The sequence below is a fragment of the Chanos chanos genome, chromosome 5 (assembly GCF_902362185.1).
Source record: "Chanos chanos chromosome 5, fChaCha1.1, whole genome shotgun sequence".
In the NCBI taxonomy this organism is placed as follows: Eukaryota; Metazoa; Chordata; class Actinopteri; order Gonorynchiformes; family Chanidae; genus Chanos; species Chanos chanos.
The window spans coordinates 10,908,764-10,930,252 of record NC_044499.1 but is presented as its reverse complement, the minus strand read 5'-3'; the positions used below and the strand labels follow the sequence as shown (position 1 = coordinate 10,930,252).

Here is a 21,489-nt window from a genome sequence, read left to right as displayed (position 1 = left end):
TCCATTCAATCCAAAGGAAAGTTTACACTGAGATGCAGTAGAAATATCTGAGATGTTTTAGCAAAAACAACCTGTAGTACACACTCACTCACTCACTCACTCACTCACTCACTCACTCACTCACACACACACACTCACTCACACACACACACACAAATCATGGGAAAATTAACACTGTTAATGTGAATATGTGCATCATCAGGAAGTAATTGGGAAAAGTTATCAGGGCAAAAAATCACAAGGAGAAACCTGGGTGAGGAAGGTAAACAGTCAAAAAGAAGAAGAAATGGTCGTGTTGTTGTTCGTGTTGTTGAAAAATGTAAAGAGCAGTCAAAATTCTCAAACAGTAGTGACCCTGTTTCATATTTTTCTTTTTATAGTTTTTTACTTTTGCTAAAACACAATTTCTGAAACTAGGGCCCTCTTTGTCAAAACTCAACACCCAAAAAACTAAACACATATACACAAAATCCAAAACATCTTACACCTCTCGCAAAAGCAAACACTTTATTCAAAACTATATAAACTCTTCCAAAATGGTATTTTTGCACCACAACTTTTATGCACAAACACCTAATAAGTGGTTCTTTCCACACGCCAACTGCACACTGATGTGCTAAGTATAAATCACTGTTATCTAGAGTCCTTGGTATCATCATTTGTAGCATGCTATAAGTATAGACTATGAACACGAATGGGTAAACAAACAAATTTATGGATTCTCAATACTCATGCACTCATAACAGTATCAGGCACAATTACTTTGACTGAGAATGACATGAATACTGTTAGGGTATTGTAAACCAAATACAGTATAATGGAATCACTGTCCATCCGTTTGAGCGCTGTATCCAGCCCTGGCTTGCTTCCACATCAATGTCACCACAGGCCTCTTCCAACACCTGGAGGAGAGTTGCGTGTTGGTGGAGTTGGCGGTCACATACCTTCCAACGCCACGCCGAAAAAAACTCCTCAATAGGGTTCAGGAAAGGAGAGTAAGGTATAAGGTGGAGAACTTGAAATTATGGGTGATTGTCGAACCAATTATGGAAAATTACGTTGTCCCATATGTACCCTGGCACATTCCTCTGGTCACTGGGAATGAGGATGTCATGCAGGGTGTCAAGGAATGTGATAATATGAGCTGTGTTATATGGGCCAAGAGTGGGATGGTGGTGAAGGATACCACTCTGGCCAGTTGCAGCACACTGTGATGTTGCCACCACAGTGCCCAGGAACATGGACAATAGCACACTTCCACATGGACCAGTGTGGATAAACTTACCCTATTTATGTCGCTGAATGATGTGTTGTCAGTGATGATGTGGTGTTGCAGTTGTCGCAAACTTATGCTGTCATTTGCAATGACCATGTTTATAATGTTTTGTTCCTTTTCTTGTGTGAACAGGTGATTTCTTCTTGCTGTGCAGGGTCTCCTTGCAATTCTGCAAGAACAGAATGGAAATTTTTAGGGTCTAAGATCTCCCTCTTATGAAATACCGTTAAATCAAACAGAGGGTAGGACTTTATACCTGTTCTCATTTCGAAATGTCCGGATGACGCCTGCTACAGTGTAGCGGCTCAAATTAGGCCGGACCCTCTGACCAGCCTCCTGTGGACTCAACCCATGGTTGATTACGTGGTCAACCAAAGTGGCCTGGCCAGCTCTCCTACTTCTCCTGACTTGTCCTCTCGCCACTCCTCATCCTCTGTGTCCTCTTCCTCCTCCTCCCTCCCCTTGTCCTCAATTCTCTTCCTTGTTTTCCTTCTCTTCCTAGTCCTTGTCCTCCTCTTACCCAAACGCCTCTTCCTCTAACTCTCTCTCCAAAATCGGCCTCCATTGTTGTGCACACCAAACCTGAACCCTTCATAGCATTCAAGCTCTGATTTCTAAGTGATCAAATTGGTTACAAGTGTTTTCACATGTACATTCCGTGTGCAGGTAATGGCAGCGTTTAACAAACAACACACACAGTCTTTTAGTTTTGAATCATGTGTCTAATGTAGATAACCGTGTTTATTTGCAAAAAGTGTGTTTTAGAATTTCAAACTTAGTGTAAAGCAAACAGTGTGTTTATGGTTTAGCATACCTGGTCAATAAATAGGCTACACGAGTAAGTGGTTTCAATCATTGTGCCACAAGTGCCAGTTTTTGTGCCAGAGGTTACAGTAAACATGCTGTTAATTTGTGACTGATCTTAACTGTTGAGGAGCCAGAAAGAAAACAGTATTACAGTAAAACAGCTGTATAGCTGCTTTGTAACTTTGGCACAAGTACAACAGAGTCAAGGACAGATCAGGGCGTCTATGAGATAACATAAATTCCATTACTTCTGGAAAGCTTTGTTACTAGAGTTCAGCCCTGGTTTACAGTAAATTCATTTTATAGTTCACTGTACTCTCTGTGTATCAAGATTATTGTGTGGTTTTCTGAGAAGTACAACGATGGTGTACAATTTTGAAAACAGAGCTCATTTTGTCAAAACACTACGCACAATTCACAAAACCAGACACACTACTGGCAGAACACCTCAGATCTTTCGCAAAATGAAACACTTTTCATTCAAAACTACACAATAATTTATAAAAACCCAATTTAGTCAACATATGGCACGCACATGGTTCATACAACCTGATTCTGTTTGAACCAGTCACACACAGCTGTGCTCAGTCTAAAACGCTTTTAACATTTCTAATTTTCTGATGATATATTCTGGGTTGAGTTTTTCAGAGATACTGTTAGAGTGAAGTCGATGAATATATTGACCATACACACCACACAAGGCTAGTACTGTACACTGATAAAAATGTTTATTTCTCTCCACATGGAAAATCAGTCAATACATGCATGCATTTCCAATGGTTGCATTTTGCACTGAAAATCAGAACAGAACATATTCTAAATAGAATATAGTACATACCATAAACACAGCAAAAACATTTATGGAGTCAAAAAAGAAAGCATGAACTGAAAAAAAAACCCCTTCGTCCACATCACAGGCTCTGTCCTCTCTCATCTCTCTCAATGTCAACCCATGGTTTACAACATGGTCAACCAATGTTCCTTGAATGTCATCTGATAAATTTGGTCCTCGTCTTCTTTGTCCATGTCCTCCTCCAGGTTTGCTTCTGCCTCTTCCTCTTCCTCTCCCTCTCACTGCCCCTCTTCCTCCAAGGCTCCCCCTCTCATCCTCACTCTCCCTCTTCCTCCTCCTCTTACTGTAACGCTACCTTCCATTTTTGTTGAAGACAGGTAAACTCATCTGTTGCCTTTTTTATAGTGTTTACGCCAGACTGGTGAGTTTACAGTTAAGCACCTTGGTGTCTGTACACCTGACGGCCCTGTTTGATCAGTTGGTTCACAGGTGTTGTATTTTGAAAGGCAGTGCCTTGTAATGGCAAAGAAGTTACATCATGTTAGATTTCTGTGTCTAATGTAGAGAAGCGTGTATAGTGTTTTGCAAAAAGTGTGAGGCTGAGAATGTGCTTATAGTTGTGCAGATCTGGGCTGAGGTTTTGCTCCTTGAGTGTCAGGTTTAACGGTGTGTTATTTTTAATTCTAGTGTGTAAACAATCGTAAAAAACTGTAGTGCTTTTAAATATGTGAATATTACATTATCATCAGGTACATGTAGTCTGTAGTGACTGGCACGCATTACAGAATTTAGGGCACCTTTCCTCCGGTTCAGCGGTGAGCTAATCACAAAGTCACATATTTAAATCACATATATATGTACAGTCAGAACCACATGTATAAATAAACAATCACAACATATTTACATATTTTACATATTTTATTTTTTAATTTTTTGAGATTGTTTCCTTTTTTTCTTTTCTATTTTTTTTTTTGCTGCTTAGACCTTTTGAACACAATGGAATGTTGCTCAATCATTTCATTCGGCATTTTGGAAATAATTTATGCAAAGCGTGATATTAGAAGACAATACAATTCATCTAAAAGTGTTATTTAGAAAAGTTCAGTAAAAAATGCTAAACTTTTTCAAAAGTCCTGAACAGCATGACAGGATGTGGATCACTCCTTGAGAACAAGGGGAGGTGAACCAGGGGAGAGCTTGACACAGTGGAGCAGTCAGGATAAATCTCCCAGGTACACAGTGACAAGCTGGAAAGATTTATTGTGCATGTCCAGACACACAGGTCATGTCAATATTGCTTTCAAATTGTGTGTTACTTATTTCCCCCATGGATTTGCAGCGTAAGTCATTTAAAGTACAAAAATCTGCAGGGGCAAATCATACATATAATAAAGTGCTATACAGAAGAAGATGCAAACCACCGTGACAGCAGACAATCACGTGAAATAAAATACGGGGAAAATGTTTGTCTCGTACAATCACAGGGCTCTTTGCTTAGTTTTCATTCCTTGGATCATCCTTGTCCTGAGCCTGTTCCTCCCTGAGTACAACAAAAAATGAAAGACAGAAGTGATGCCGGCCTTGAAAGGACTCGTATCTTCTGTGTCAGGTGCATTTATTCCATGCGGCAAACCAAATACATATGCTGATGAGTCCATGCATGTCAAACCCAAGCTATGACGAAGCTATGATTCAGTTAATAATAGATAGTTCCTCATGCTTATTGTTCTTTGTCAGATAACAATGTACATTTCCCAAAAGTGGAACTATCAATTGCTGTTCACTGACGTGTTTGTGGTATGCAGTTCATTATCAGACACTCCTCTGAAATAGTCGGTCAGAGGACGTCTGGAGACAATGAGCTAATTCCACTGGAACTCCCCATGACATGCTTACATTTGGTGACTGTTTGAACAATTTGTGTAACAAATCATGAAAGAATTAAACTTTCCTGGCAAGAGTAATATATCTTGCTTTGGACACCACCATTCACTGATATGTAGAATCAACAGATATACATTGTCAGAAAACCCTGTCTTAAGAGTTATATGTAATCCTTTGCACAATTTGCAATTTATTTGCTAAGATTTCAGATTTTCAAACTCTTGTTCCTGGTTCCTCAAACTAAATAAGAGACAACCCGTTGCGATTCCTTTTCTTTTAGCAATTGCACAAAATCCCAAAATCATTTTAAATGAACAACAAAAGGTTATACAGCATGTGACTGTTTTGCCAGACCCCCCCCCCCCCTCCCCCCCACCCCACCCCACCCCACCCCACCCCGGTTTTCCCATATCGCGTAAAATGTGGTCAGTTATTACACAGATTGATGTTGTTAGCCCTTGACATTGACTGTGGTTTTACAGGTCACAGATCATATTCAAGTGTCTCATCAAGTTTCGGTTCCTCACAGTGAGGTTTCACAGAGGCACATGCTGTCTACCGTGTTATCAGTACAGACGCTCTGCTGGGGGGATCTGTGCGGTATAGGCCGAAACCCAGACAGACAGGCTGGGTCAGCTGAGCCGTGAACTCATACAGGGGAAATGCCTTGTTCTCAACCACCGAGAAGGTAATGGTGCTTTTCGGGAAGTCAACAGCCACGGCTACGTGTTTGGCCATCCTGCTGGTGGAGACTTTCGTTTTCGTTTTGTTGTGGTACACAAACAGGTCGCCTTTATCGGTGCGAGTAAGGCTCCACGATTCCTCATTGTTGCCAAAGAACGTACCGTCCCCCTTCCGTTTGATGTTCTCGTAGGAGACGGCAATGTCCCAGTAACCTTCAGCCTCCACTTTCCAGTAGTGACTCCCCTGGGAAAAGCACGGAGTGGTGAGGACTTGGGGAGCTTTGTCAAAGCGGGAGGGATGGTCTGGGAGGGAGAGTTTGTGCTGTGTGCGTTCAACCGACAGGAGGTCGGGAGATACTCTGAGGAAAGGGCTCGTTGAATTCATGTCCAGCGTGGCGAGAGAACTAACATCTGAAACCCAAAGAGTGTAAATCAACATCGAATCAAGTGAAATTATTAAAACTAATTCTTAAGAAAAGTTTGCCTGTACTTTCCCCTAAGTAAAAAATTTACATTGATAAATGATATAAAACATGAACTGTGTACACTGTACGTTTATAAGGTAGATCAGTGAAGTGTGACTTACCTTCTGGTTTTATGAGGTGCATTTCCTCGTATCTTTGTGATTTATCTGCATATTATGAACACAGATTTTATTAGATGTAATGATAATATATGACACAGCTGCCTCTAGCGTTTTCAGAACTTTACCAGTGAAAAAATAACACAAAAATATACGATTCTACGAGAAATCTGTATTCGGATTAGGCATAACATAATCGGGGTTCAAAAGCGTCTTGCTCTGTCTCCCTTTAACACACACACACACTCACTCACACCCACACATACTCACATCCATACAGTTTCACACACACACACAGACACACACACACACACACACACACACAAACACACACCATTGTCACCACTTACCTGCCATTTTCATGTAGAGGTCATACCGCTGAGTCAGCTGATCCTCTAATTTGTGTGATAGTGAAACTTTCTCTGTAGAGGAAAGTTGCACTGGACAGATGCAAAAGTAAATCAGATATGATGATCTAATATTTCCATTACATATAGATTGCTTATGTGTGAAAAAAAGATAACTGGAACAAGCCAGCAGTGAGTTACATGTCATTTAGATGTCAAAAGCTGTCCATATTACACTCACCATAAAGCATGGTGACGAGACAAAGAGAAAAGATTAAAAACAAAAGTATATTTCTTAATTTGGAGTATTTTGACGGCTTCTTCCGTGCCTTTTCTTTTTGCTATAAAGAAACAAAATGTAGAAAGGTGTCCTGGGGTTAAAGTTTTTCATTCAACACTGTTGTCTTAATTTTGCAATAACAATATCAATCAACCAACATTACTGTGCAGAGGTACTTTTTCCTGACATACAGATAATTATACCATAATATATATTATACAACTTTAAGTACTACTGTAATATAGAATATGCACTGCTCGTTAAAGGAAATGATATAGTTAGATTTAGTGTGGAAAACATGTGTCTCATCTTTACTCCAGGCTCTCTGAGTGTGGCTGACTGACACACACTGAATTCTGTGTATGATGTGGTTTTGCACACTGCTCACAAAGTCTTCCCAGAGCTCCTGAACAATTCTCATTGAGTCCTTAAGCTTCACTTGCAGGCTCTCAAAGTGGGTTTCCATACAACTCTGTAAAAAAGACAAGGTTGATAAAAATAGTGTGGGTTATGTCAGGTTTTAATGTTGACTAGAGGTGTTTTTTTTATGGGAATGTAGTTCTGACAGACATGAGAAACCAGTTTGTCTGGTACATTTTCTGGAAGTCATTCAAAAATCTAGGGAGTTTTTCTTCAAGCGGCATTCCCATACAGACAAACCTATTTAAAGTTTGTACTAAGAACAACATTTATGCTGTTTCGGTTTTTTGTAACTGAACCGGAAAAAAAACTACAGCAGCACCTCGAGTCTTGTCTCCATGAGGTCGGTTTTAGCCATGTGTTCTCTCACTTTCTCATCCTGCTTTTTTTTTGAGTCACACACACGGCAAGTGTATGTTTCAGTCTCAGGACAGAGGTATTTCAGCACGAGTTCTTTGTGTTCAAGACATATTATTTGATCCAGATTCTCCTGAGGCTTGACCAGTTTGTGCTCCTGAAACACCATCCGCTCCTGGTGGATGCGTACATGCCCTTCACACAGCAGCACGGTGCACTTTAGGCATTGTCTCACTGCTTGTCTTTGCCCCGCCTTCACACTGTCAGGGCACAAATCACACATCAGCTCAGTAGCTTGGTTGCCCTGCAACACAAAAAAAATGATGTACTTTCCATTTTTTTCACATTCATTTTGTTTCTCTTACTTCTGCGATAGTCAAATGCCAGTGTGTTCTGCTGTGTTATATAGAACAATGATAAAAATATATATATATACTTGCTCTTTACATTTTATTCTCCAAACAGGGAACTATAGCATTTCCTTTCTCCACATCATAATAGTACAAGAACAAGAAGAACTAGTATGAACATTTAACCTTAAAATGAGATTTTGTAAAACCTAATAATGCACTAATACAGGATATTAATTCATTGGGATTTCTAAGAGAAATATGATAGCTGTGGCATGAAAATCCACTAAGCATTGCTTTTAAGTTTTCATCAAAAAAAAAAAACCCCAAAAAACCTGAAAAGACTTCTTGACGTCCTCTGTGATGTTGCTCAGTGCATAGCAATTGCTGACGTTCAGTTCGGGGCCAAAGGAAGCTCTGCATTCAGGGCAACTGAACATGTTGTCCACTGGACCAAAGCGCAGCATGTTTTCCTGACATTCCTTACAGATGGTGTGTCCACAGCGTAGCAGACGAGGTTCACTGTAGATGTTCTGGCACAGTGGGCATGTCAGAATGCTCCTTAATCGGCTTGTCACGGATTCTTTCCCCTCAGACATATTCTCCAGCTTTTGTCCTCTTCAGTCTGATATAGCTGCTTGTGAACAGTGATCTCAGGTTTCAAGACTTTAGATCCTCAGGTATTAAAAAAAAAAAGAATCTGCAATCCTAACTCTGGGAAAGGTAATCAGGGTGGCTGGTTTTAGTCAACCCCAACCTTTTGTCGAGAGGTAAAACTTTCTAACGAAACAAATAAATAGAAAATAATCGTTCACTGATTCTTGAATGTCGTAGACTCAGCCTTCTGTATGAACTCTGTAAGACTGTAGAAATAAGAGAAAGTGAAAGCTGAATTTAGAGCCCTGCCTCTATTGTTCAACCCTTACCAATGGCGAACGAGCGAGAGGTAATTCAGACTTTCTTTTGTGTGTATCTAAGGATAGGGACCTAGTTTCATACATTTCTTTTCATAAAAAAAAAAAAAAACAGTAATAACTTGGTGTGAGGAAGCATTGTGCCATTCCGGGGTAACAGTAAAGACATTGTTAATGCATGACTTACCTTACTTAATAATAAGGAAGAACAACAGTTTTGCTCTAAAACAGCTGTAGAGCTGTCTTGTGACGCCGCCACAAATACAAAAGAGCCATAAGACAAAGATGGATCAGTGCCTTTATGAGATAACATAAATTCCTTCACCTCTGGAAAGCTGTGTTATCACAGTTCTGCCCTGGTTTATAGTAAATTTATTCTGTCGCATAAATTCACTGTATTCTTTGTGCGTCGAGATGATGGTGTAGTTTTCCGAGAAGCGCAATGATGGTGTTGAGTCAGCAAAACTCACATTCTGTCAAAGCTTATCTTTCAGCTCTTCAGCGTTAAACACAGACTTACGATATAAGGTGTAACATGTCAAGGTTTGGATCTTACATTAGCTGCTAATGGATGTTGAAATACAGCTAGCTCTTTCTCTATGCAGTTTTCTTAACATTATTAAGAATTTGTTTAACTATCATAACACAAGTAACACTAGAGACTGGCATTTTCTGCTGTTTTTCTGTGGTGCATCTGTGTGTCTGTTCCATAGACACTTTAGGACTCTCAACTTGTTTGGTCTGGATGCCACATTATGTAGAGAAAATCAAACAGTGCATATGAATCTTCAGCATAAATATAAATCTATAGTATATCAATCTAGCAATTAGTCAGACTTTTTAGTTTCTTTGTATTGCTATGTTTGAGGTTTTTTTGAGTCTTCATAAAAAGTTTGTTCAGAGACTTTCAAAAGTTTTGTGATATTATAAATATGGTAGTAAGACTTATATTTGTGGTCCATCTTTTAATTGTTTAAAACAGCCATGGTTAAGATCTGAGGTGTGTTTATGGTTCAGTGTGCACAGATGAAAGACCTGTCTGTGAAATACCCGTCTCTTTGAGAACAAGTGATCCTAAACGTACACAGGCAATTGACACAGATGGATCCATTTAAAAAAATATATTTTATTGTGTATCACTTCTGTTTGGCAACTGTGAATGCACACAGTAGGTCAAGTACAGATTGGATTAGATTTTAAAGATGACAGACAATAAGAGGTATAGTATTGTATGATTAAAGTACATAGACCAATCACCAATGGCACAGCAGCATCGATCAGATCTAAGATATATTGCACTGGTTAGTCTTTTAAAGAGGATAAGTGTAGCACCTTATCTGAGGTATGGCATCCTAATCTGCCTAATCTATCATAAACAAGGCTGTAAAACATAGGGAAAAAGTAAAAATTACAACAAGAGAAATACCACTACAGGCCGTTTGAGTGTTTTTTATTGCTGAAATCTAATAGGTACAACATATGCAGATACCAACAATTAAGATTAAATTACGCTTTGAACTAAACTGATACTAACTGAAAAGTGCAGGTAAGTTAAAACTCTTGCAGCTCTCCTCACAATTTAATAATATATATTCAACCAGCTAACCTCTCCGACACAAAAGCCATACACTAACTGATTTTCGGTGCACATGACCTCCAGCAGTGTCTAAGGGTTTTAGAGGGGGAAAAAATGTGTCGACATTTAAAAGCTCCCTTCCAAAACCTCAAAATACCCAAACTCACAAAATACTTAAAGAAGCGGATTGTTTGTCACAACCCTAAGAGAAAGAGGTCTTTACTATGGAGACTCTGCTGGGTGGGTCTGACCTGTACAGGCCAAACCCTAGGCAAACAGGCTGAGTTAAATTAGCTCTGAATTCATACAGAAGACCGAGTTTTCTGCCAACTTCAGAAAAGCTGATTGTTCCTCTCTGAAAATCGACGGCTACAGCAACTCGGCTGTATCGCAAGGACCGGGAAAGTGTCCATTCTTTCCTGTTGTGGGACACCAGAAGGGTACCCTCGCCTTTGTGTGTAAGACTCCAGGAATTCTGGTTGCGGCCGAAGAAATCCTTCAGCCTCCGCTGGATTCTTTTGTAGGACACAGCAACATCCCAGTAGCCCTCTGTCTCTATCTCCCAGTAGAGACGCCCAGAGGAGAAACACTGGATGCTCAGGACCTGCGGAGTTTGGGTGAAGCGGGAGCGATGAACTGGCAAAGGCTGTTTTTCCTTCACTCGCTCTACAGAGTGAAGATCAGGAGACACTTTCAGAAAAGGACTCGCTGAATCAAGGTCCAGAGTGACGACGTTTATCACTAAGGGAGAAGTACGTAAAAAAAAAAAAAAAAAAAGTGAAAAAAATATAACACTCACATGAATACACGTATGTATAGAATTGCACAGGCTTTCATTTGACGTGTAAAACAATTCGTTAAAATATGGTGCTGTAAATTCCATCTTCTTTAAAGAAACAGAAAAGACATGAAAAAGAGATAAATGAACACTACAATTGCAACAGTGCGCAGAAATTGACAGCTTACACTCTCGGGTCTTGCACTGTGCTCCACTGTATCCCTGCGACAGGAGAAAACATTCTCTATCTAGGAAACAAAAACAGCTTATTAAGCACATATCAGCATATATAAACTCTTTTTTTCCCAAAAAATTATGATGATTAGTGATGACAAATTCTAATCAATCGATATGTCTTCCATCCAATAAATTTCTGACTTAAATAATATCATATCACATGGTTAGCTTACAAAATGTGTTATGAGTTATGTTTCAAAAATGATGCGATTGCTCAAACAGGAGTGCATTTATAACTACAGGTATATTTTTTTTACATAAAATTGCATATACATTTTATGTGACATTGCCTCTCACCAGATAAATGAGAGAAGATGTTCTGAAGATGTGACTTCTGATTTTGGATTGTGCTGTGGAGGTTATGATACTTCCTGTAACGGTCCAGTGCTGTGCAAACAAAAACATATTTATGACACAACAAAAACACATTCAGCTACCAAAGGAAAATTAAATGGACCTGATACTTCCTTTACACACCTTGTTTCTTATGGTACTTTCTCTGGCCTAATTTGGTCTCCACAATATCCTAATGCCATTTAGATGAGAGATAACACTGCGTGTCTAAATTTCTCCATTAAAGTATGTTATGCAATGTTGTCTTTAACACTACACAAAGTCAACATTATATACAGTGCTCTGGAAGAGAATGTGAACTATTTAGGGGGAAACAAGAAACACAACATTAAAAGTGCAGTAGCAAATCTCTCATGTTGTTGTATAACACCAAAGGCATGTAAACTAACCTAAATGATCCAGTGACCTAGTTTCATAATAAATCAATAACTCCCTGGCAGGACCATGAAGAATATAACTGTAGTGACTCTCTGGCATGTTACTCACTAAGTTTTATACAGAAGACAACAGGAGTCGCATTACTGATGTGTGACTTACCATGAATACTGACGATTAATCCCAGGAGAAGCAGTATTAGATTAATGAAATTAAAATTGGAGCCGCTGCCTACTGATTGCCCCCTTTGTGTCTGTGGCACCAAAACAAAAACATGTCTTAAGGTAAAGAAATACTCCCAGTGTCTTTACAGGCATAATAAAAAATTCCACAGACATCACTGACTTCTGAGAACTTGTGATATGTTTTATTATCATCTTGTACTATCTTTGGCCTGGTTTACAGTAAATTCAAAACACATAATAATTGAGAGGCATGTTCTCTTACGTAAGGTTGCTGTGAACTTTGGGTATTACGAGTCTGAGTTAAGTTTTACACACCCGCCACACTGGTTTGCAGTAAATACGACACTGCAGGGAAATTCCATTTGTCACTGAGAACTTACATTGTCTTTAACATCATTTCTCAGATCCCTGAATGAATCCACAGAAAACTGCACCCGTTTCTCAAACACTATAGAAGAGTTCTCCATATTTTTCTACAAAAGACATGCACAGAAAGGAAGTGGCACAGCAAGAGAAAGAAAGAGAGAGAGAGAGAGCGACAGAGAGACAGACAGGTAAAAAAACCGACAAAAGTTGTATGCCACCTATTAGCTCCTCATACTAATGACAGCATCCCTCTGCTGTATAGGGGTTCATTTAATCACCTAAACATACGTAAAGAGGATCCAGCAAAAATTTGGCTTATCATGTTCAGAGACCGCTTTGCCTGAAAGCCCAAGCACTCTACATTATGCAATGCAACTGCTCAATTTACATGAAAACATTATGTAAATACACAGCTTGACACAAACAAAAATTATGTAAATGTTACATTGATTGATTCAATAAAGTCAATGAGCTTGCATGATGTTGTCAGGTACAGGTACAGGTAAGCCCAAGCATTTTATACTGAAATTTGAAAAGTAAAATTCACACCTTAAAAGCACTCTCCGAGAGATTGATCTTTTGCTTAATGAGGTCACTTTCCTGTTTTTCTGCGGTGCATATACTGCAAATGTATTTTCTGGACACTGGACAGTAGGACTTCAGGACCAATTCTGCATGTTCAGGGCACGTAATTTGGCTCAAATTGCATGCTGGCTCCAACAGCAGGTGTTTGTGAAATACGGGGTGCTTCTCATGGTGATGAGTGTGCCACGCACACAGTGATGCTTCACACTGAAGACATGTCCTCACTGCCCGCCTCTGATTCGCTCTTGAGAGACAACTGTCACAATAGACTATGGCAGCTCTCTCAGCCTGGATTCAGTTTACCAAGGTCAAAACATCGGTCAGTGCAGTCACCTTTGAATGAGTCCTTACAACGGCTACATTACGTACATCTAGATCAACTTGAATTGATCAACTTAAATTGATATGAAATGTTCATCATATTCTAAAATGCTCTCCAGTATTTCATAAACTCACTACATAATGCTGCATTGCTTAAGCTTGTAAAACCTGTCGCGATTTAGAGATCTAGTAGTAATAACCATGCATATCCATGACGGAAAAAAACGAACGATAAACCAAAATGCCAAACCTGAAGGGTTTTTCGGAAGTCCTCAACGATGTGAGTGAGCGTGTAGCACTTTTTGAACAAAGGCAAGGAGAAAGTGCAAGTGCGACACTCAGAGCAGATGAAAAATAGGTTTAGTCGTGGCAAGTTCTCCAAGCACACTTTACAGAAGCTGTGTCCACACGGGAGCTGGTGAGGCTCATGATAGATATCATGACAAAGAGGACATGTCAACCTATCTTCCAGCTCGGATTTGATTCGCTTCAGCTTTCCCCACGGGTCTGCCATCCTGTATCACTTCACCATCTAAAACAGAGCGACAACAACCATGTTTAGTAAGATTTAACAATGTTTAGTAAGACTTGTTACAGCCAGCACTTGAACAGAGGGCACATTAGTCAAGTTTTTTCTGTTGCTGGCTTACATGAAGCTAGCATGACATAAAGACAAGTAAATGATTTTATCTCCTATAAAGAACATTAATAATATGGTAATTACATACTTAGATCCCTTTTTTATAACTTAGCTCTTGTTGTTCTTTGCTGGCTGAATTCCTCCCTGTTTAAAATGAAAGCAAAATCAAAGCTAATTTGACTTGAAGGTGTGGCCAAGCCTTGACCATGACGTCTGACTTCGGATATACATTACAAAGCACTGCTCATTCAAATTCTTAACAGCTTAGCTCAACCCATTTATTTCAAATGAGAAACACTTCCGAGCGGTTTTGCTTTTCTGAAATCAAAGATAGTAACATACAGTTTCTGGAAGTGAAACTATTCTGTGTTGTTACGTGAGATCCTGTGGTATGCAGTTTGTCATGGAGACATGGGGTCATGAGAAGTCTGACTGTATGTAGAGCCGCGTCTTCCCCTCATTATTCCAACTTGTCAAGTCTTGGCAACACTACAATAACCACAGCTATTGTCTGATTAAAACATAACAGGAAAAAGATCCATTATATTATCAAGATGCAATTCTAAGACAGATCCTTCTGATATAGATATTAATAGATATGGGTATTAATGTAGATATTGAAGGACATTGCAAGAGATCCAGATTAAAGTTTCAGGTAAAAGTATATTGATTACAAGAATTCCTGTTCAAATTAGTTTAGTGTTACACTCAGGATATTTTATCATAGGTTTATATAATACTTGTTTGTCATTTACTTTTTTTTGCCATAAGATACCTATACCACTGAGCTATAGTTTCAAAAGGAGAAACATAAGGCAGAATTTGCGCACAGTGTGACCCGATTATTTGAATATACAGACACAACTGTTAAATAGTCTCTGTTCAGATGTTCACATTATGAGCTATCACTCTGGATCTAATGAATGAAATGTGAGGGTAGGCTTATTAGTGCCCATTTGAGCTGCTTACTGTAATGTCCCAGAAAAATAATTACATTTATTAGGAAAGAATCTCATGTATAATATATTCTATATTTATTTAGACCCTCTCTTAACTTCAACTTCAAACTCTTTGTCATAAAATGAAGAATGGCTTACATTTATGTGACCTGTAGGTTAAATAGTTTAATCAATCTATTCACCAGGGATTTTCAAGTAATGTCTTAAACTTATGACAAATGATAGTCAACATAGTGAACATAATAAAATAAACACAACTGTGAACAGATGTACAAACTCAAAAATAGCTATGATAGAAATGCTGTACCAATTCAATATTTGTTGTGACATAGTAATCAGTCACATTCTGGTAGTGACTGGAAAGTTCAGGACGTCAGTGCTGAAAAAGCTGTTAACCACAGTAATATTTGATAAACGAGGTATTTACCCAGCCTTTGGTATGGAAACTCTGCTGAGTGGCTCTGTGAAGTAAACCAAACCTAGACAAACAAGCTGAGTTTGCTCAGTTAGCTGTGTTATCTTCAGTACTTTCCCAACTAAGAGAACACATGATTTCCGGTTTTGTTTTTACTGTGATACACAAACTGCTTGTTGTTGTCAAGGAGGTACCATTTTCCACCCTCTGATGGATACCCTTTTAGGATAGAGTAACATCATGGTAGTCCTCAGTTTCCATCTCCCAGCAGTGATTCTTACAGAGCCATCAGGTGGTCAGAATTAGGAGCTTTGGTCAAAACAGAAAGGGTAAAGAGAGAGGGACATCTCTATTCACTGAACATAATAGAGGGTTAGGAAAAGGGTTTGTTACTATCTAGAGTTCACTGAAGTGTTGATTTTCTACAGCTGTTTATGTCTTTTCCTCATGTGGAAAAATTGCTCCACTCTTCTTGCGCCACCTAGTGGTTAATAGTCGCTTGGCCCCCGCAATTGCTGCTTGTACCCATAATTATCATTTTATTTACAGCTCTAGCCCTACTACAAAAAACAACATATTACTACCTCGCATATAGCAAAGATATGTACAAAACACCTCCAACTAATTAAATTAATAATAAAACACCGACATACATACACGACATACACTAGAAAACTCAAATAAAATCCCAGTTGAGTTTTTGTATGGTACATCTGAAATGACTGTTCCAGCAGAGCTGTATGCCTGACTCAAAAAAAGTATTTATCACAGGGGGAATTAGGAATCCTTTACTGGTGTTTTCACACCCAGGCCATCATCAACAGAGAAAAGTAAATAAATAACCTAAATCTTATTTATACCGTAATCACAAAGCGCCGTGATTCATTGATTACAACTGCCAAATAGCTTCTTAGAATATGTGCAGTAAGATAAACCATTTAAGAACAATCAACATACTAACAGTTATTATTCCAACAATTTCTTGACAAAACTAAGACAGAGCATACATCACAAGAAATCTCAATGAAATGCAAAAAAAAAGTTCTGTTGTATTTTCATAGTAAATATTCACTTTCAGCAGGACCTAGGGACATGTTTCCATTTATTTAAACAATGCTGAAATGGCTACATACAGAAGTAAAACTTTAAGAACAATATAAATAAACCACAGCTATTGTCTGATTAAAACATAACAGGAAAAAGATCCATTATATTATCAAGATGCAATTCTAAGACAGATCCTTCTGATATAGATATTAATAGATATGGGTATTAATGTAGATATTGAAGGACATTGTAAGAGATCCAGATTAAAGTTTCAGGTAAAAGTATATTGATTACAAGAATTCCTGTCCAAATTAGTTTAGTGTTACACTCAGGATATTTTATCATAGGTGAAATGATGAACACTTGTTTGTCATTTACTTTTTTTGCCATAAGATACCTATACCACTGAGCTATAGTTTCAAAAGGAGAAACATAAGGCAGAATTTGCGCACAGTGTGACCCAATTATTTGAATATACAGACACAACTGTTAAATAGTCTCTGTTCAGATGTTCACATTACGAGCTATCATTTTGGATCTAATGAATGAAATGTGAGGGTAGGCTTATTAGTGCCCATTTGAGCTGCTTACTGTAATGTCCCAGAAAAATAATTACATTTATTAGGAAAGAATCTCATGTATAATATATTCTATATTTATTCAGACCCTCTCTTAACTTCAACTTCAAACTCTTTGTCATAAAATGAAGAATGGCTTACATTTATGTGACCTGTAGGTTAAATAGTTTAATTAATCTATTCACCGGGGATTTTCAAGTAATGTCTTAAACTTATGACAAATGATGAACATAGTGAACATAATAAAATAAACACAACCGTGAACAGATGTAAAAACTCAACAACAGCTATGATAGAAATGCTGTACCAATTCAATATTTGTTGTGACATAGTAATCAGTCACATTCTGGTAGCGACTGGAAAGTTCAGGACGTCAGTGCTGAAAAAGCTGTTAACCACAGTAATATTTGATAAACGAGGTATTTACCAAGCCTTTGGTATGGAAACTCTGCTGAGTGGCTCTGTGAAGTAAACCAAACCTAGACAAACAAGCTGAGTTTGCTCAGTTAGCTGTGTTATCTTCAGTACTTTCCCAACAAAGAGAACACATGATTTCCGGTTTTGTTTTTACTGTGATACACAAACTGCTTGTTGTTGTCAAGGAGGTACCATTTTCCACCCTCTGATGGATACCCTTTTAGGATAGAGTAACATCATGGTAGTCCTCAGTTTCCATCTCCCAGCAGTGATTCTTACAGAGCCAGGACCTAGGGACATGTTTCCATTTATTTAAACAATGCTGAAATGGCTACATACAGAAGTAAAACTTTAAGAACAATATAAAAAGTTTACAGTCACCAGTTCGCACAAAACAGTCTAGTTTGCATATAAAGGACATATTCTTATGTACTGATCATATGTAAATCTTAGCACAAGGTAAAAAATACAATGTCATAGGGCCAGTGTTTTCCCAGTCGTATTTACAAATCTTACACATAAAAGCAGTATGTCATCTAACGGTAAAAAGTAAGCAAGTGGTATTTATGGTACACCTCCAATGTCCGGGCCATGGCAAAACACTGGGAGGCCACTGGCAATTGTGGTTAAAGAAATACTCCACCAGAGATGAAGCTTAACACCCAAATCTGTCAAAAACATCATCCTGGTTCTTGCCGCTGCTGGCAACGTGTAAAGAGTTGCTTGAAGAAGCTGCCAACCTTTCCAAAATAATTTTAAGTCATGGGCCCACAAGAAGTGACCTCTCCTTACTTCCTTCATTGGGCGGCTTATACTTTATATGGCCTGTGTACTGATAAACTTGCAGAAAAAGTATATGCTGTTTATTTGCTAAATATCTAAATCTTGGATAATGTGGCTGTGGATGTTGGGTGACAGTACACACTGGTGAAGCTCTAATGCCCTTTTAGTCTTATGTTCTGGTCCCTTGATAGCTTTTCTGAAGTGGCTGTGAGCTTCCAGAAGGAGTTACCACTTTAGAAGACGTATACGTAAAAAAAACGAAATACAGTTTTCAACAACAACCGTGATGAATAAAAAAAAAGTAATGTGGATCATCCCTTGAGTAGTGTTCCATTTCTTCAGCTCAACCTTTGGGTTGGTCATAACCTCTAAAACGGGTGCACTGTTGAAAAAATATTTCAGTGTCATAGTATGATATTCTTAGTAGGGCTGCAACGATTAGTTGAAAAAAAAAAAAAAATCGCCAACATCAATTATGAAAAACAATAAACGCAGATTTTTTTAGTGGTCAAGCTCTAACTTGAAACGTCACAGCTCATTTTCAGCAGAATGCATTACAGTACAGGAAGCGCTGGGAACAATATCGCTACTATTGTCTTTGCACCATGAAAAAAAAAAAACACTTCTCAATCAGACAGAACTGAGAATAATGTTAGGAAAGGGAGAGGTACCAAAGAAGGAAAGGCCCAGAACGTCCAAAGCATGGAGGTCTTTCTCCTTCAAAAGTATCAGCTTGGTACAGTGCAGCGCATGCAAAATGGAGATGGGGCTTCACAGCAGTTGATCAATGATGCATGAACATTCAAATACAATGTGCCTCGACAGGTTTTCTGCTCTTGCTGATGGTGTGCTAGTGCTTTTAACCGGCAACTCAATGACTATTGCTTGCCCTGTTATCGAAGGATTACACCACATACTGGAAAACAGAGTCTCTTCAGTGGAGTAAAAAACCAATGAAATACTGGTGTATCCTGTCTTTCCTGACACTAGTGATACTCCATTTGAGTGGCTAACCGTTGCATTCTTCAACCAAATGACTATTAAGCACATCAACGACACAGCTTCCCTGGCAGTATTTTGGCCTATTCAGTTTAATAGTAAGGCAGTAGCCCGTACAATGTCTGTACATATGAATAAGGAAAACAATGGTTAGATTAGTCGACTACTCAAAATTCTGATGACAGGTTAATTGGTTATAAAAACCAAATTGTTGGTTGCCTGCGTTTCCCCGCCTTTCGCCCAATGAGCGCTGGGATAGGCTCCAGCACATCGCGACCCTAATTAGGATAAGCAGCTTTGAAAATTAATGAACTGGTTGCAATCCTAATTAGTTGCTTACCCATGTTTTCTAAAAGGTTACGTGATTAAAAAATTCTCAATTCAGCAAGAGTCCTCTTACAAAAAATAGAGGTGTATCAAACAAGGTGCTAAAACCGGGTCTTCATCCACCAATTCAGAAACAGTATGTGTGCATGTATCAGGGACACTGACTGATACAGTATCTCTCACTGATTCTAACTCATCTGAATCTAAATGGTCCTCAATGGGAAAAGGCCTATTAAGGCCACTGAAGCTTATTACATTCTAATAGCAAAAAACTGTCTTAGTGGGATAAACAATCTTCAAAGATTTTGCAAACGCGGTTTTTTCCCCCCCCCCCCAATGTGACTTGCTACACATTTATAATCATGAACAAACATGGGCGTGTAGCTAAGAAAGAACCTCACCAAACCTGAGAAACAAATATCAGTAGTCAAAACAACTTCTCAGCTTCGAACATTCCATTATACTTGTCCTGAAATCAAATGTCAGCACAAAAGAGGAAAAAGGTGCCGTCTTTTAAAGTTGCAGTACAAGGAAAAGACTGCAGCAATCAAATAACTGCTTTCAACAATCCCATGATGAAATATACATCCAAACAGGGGCCACATCTTTTTCATTTCAAATACTGTCAGTCTGGCGATTACAGACAATACACCAGCTATATCATGCGGATCACGGTTGAGGTAGGAATTAAGAGGTCAGAGACAGACAGCTGAAGCAGTCTTAGATGATCAGCTACTGAACTCTGTGAACAGTCAGAGTACAGAATGGATCAGTCTGTGCTTGTCTAGGTTCTTACGGATTCTAAAACTCTTGGAGCACAGAGTACAACCGTATGGCTTTTCACCCGTGTGAAAACGCAAATGTGCCTTGAGATTGTCCCTGAGACGAAAGCTTTTGCCACAGTGACTGCAGGTGTGCGGCCTTTCTCCCGTGTGGAACCTCTCGTGTCTCCGAAGACTCTTCCTCAAGGCGAAGGTCTTGTGGCACTTAGGGCACGAGTACGGTTTCTCTCCGGTGTGGAAACGCTCGTGTCTCCTCAAGATTTTCCTGCGCTTAAATTTTTTACCACAGATCTTGCAGGCAAGAGACCTGCCATGGGAGATGACACCTTGTAGTCTCCAAATGCCATTCCCACACTCCCTAAAGCAGCAAAGGCGTCGGCCAGTGTGGAGTCCCTGGTGGGTTCGCAGGTCTTTTGGGGTGGAGAATCCCTTTCTGCAATGAATGTCTGGCTTTCTTCCACTAGCACCTGACATCACAAGGAGGTTCACCAGTTGCACGGAGCATGGCCGCAGAAGTTTGCAGTCAAAAGGTTTTTGGCTGAGCTGGAAACGTACTGGTTTAACACAGGGAATAGACTCCTGCACTCCAACCTGTGGTAATGGAACACCTGCTTCCAGAGAGACCTGACAGTCAGAGAGTGTCTGTGATGAACTCACACTGGCCTCCTCTGAGTCCAGCTGAGGTGGACCTTCTTCAGGCTCAATGGCACAGTGTTCTTTTCCAAGCACACCCAGACACAGTTTGTCTGGGCGAATCTCAGCGCTAACATTCACTGTTTCTGGGTTAGGCCCGTCATCTTCTTGCTTGACCGGAGAACACAGGATGGCATCTGAAGATGTTCAAAAAACTTTTATACATAATCTGAAAAATGTTATGCATGAACACTGCATGCACAAATAATTACAAAACCCTAAAACAACAGAACCATGGCAGAAAACAACAGGATTTGTTTTCCTCTGATTGCTAATCAAAGAACAATCATTGCCTTCTACCCACCATGATTCTGGTTGGCCGGTTGTTCCACAGGAACATCAGTTGATGGTGCCTCTTGACTGTCGTTGTCCTCTCTC

General features: G+C 39.2%; 1 protein-coding gene across 1 annotated transcript; it reads right to left on the bottom strand.

Moving 5' to 3' along the window:
• Positions 1-20,388: 20,388 nt before the first annotated feature.
• On the bottom strand, positions 20,389-21,188 carry LOC115812141 (gastrula zinc finger protein XlCGF7.1). Its single transcript, XM_030774628.1, has 2 exons — positions 21,108-21,188; positions 20,389-21,009 (listed from the first exon to the last, which is right to left on the bottom strand). Exons 1-2 carry the CDS (start codon positions 21,186-21,188, stop codon positions 20,389-20,391), a joined length of 702 nt encoding a protein of 233 aa, XP_030630488.1.
• Between the last annotated feature and the right edge of the window lie 301 nt (positions 21,189-21,489).

Bases quoted from the DNA above. Each gene is read 5' to 3' on its own strand.
- LOC115812141 (XM_030774628.1), bottom strand. From the start codon at position 21,188: ATGTTAGCGCTGAGATTCGCCCAGACAAACTGTGTCTGGGTGTGCTTG. The intron at 21,010-21,107 runs GTCCACCTCAGC...CCATTACCACAG, and splicing joins TGCCATTGAGCCTGAAGAAG to GTTGGAGTGCAGGAGTCTAT.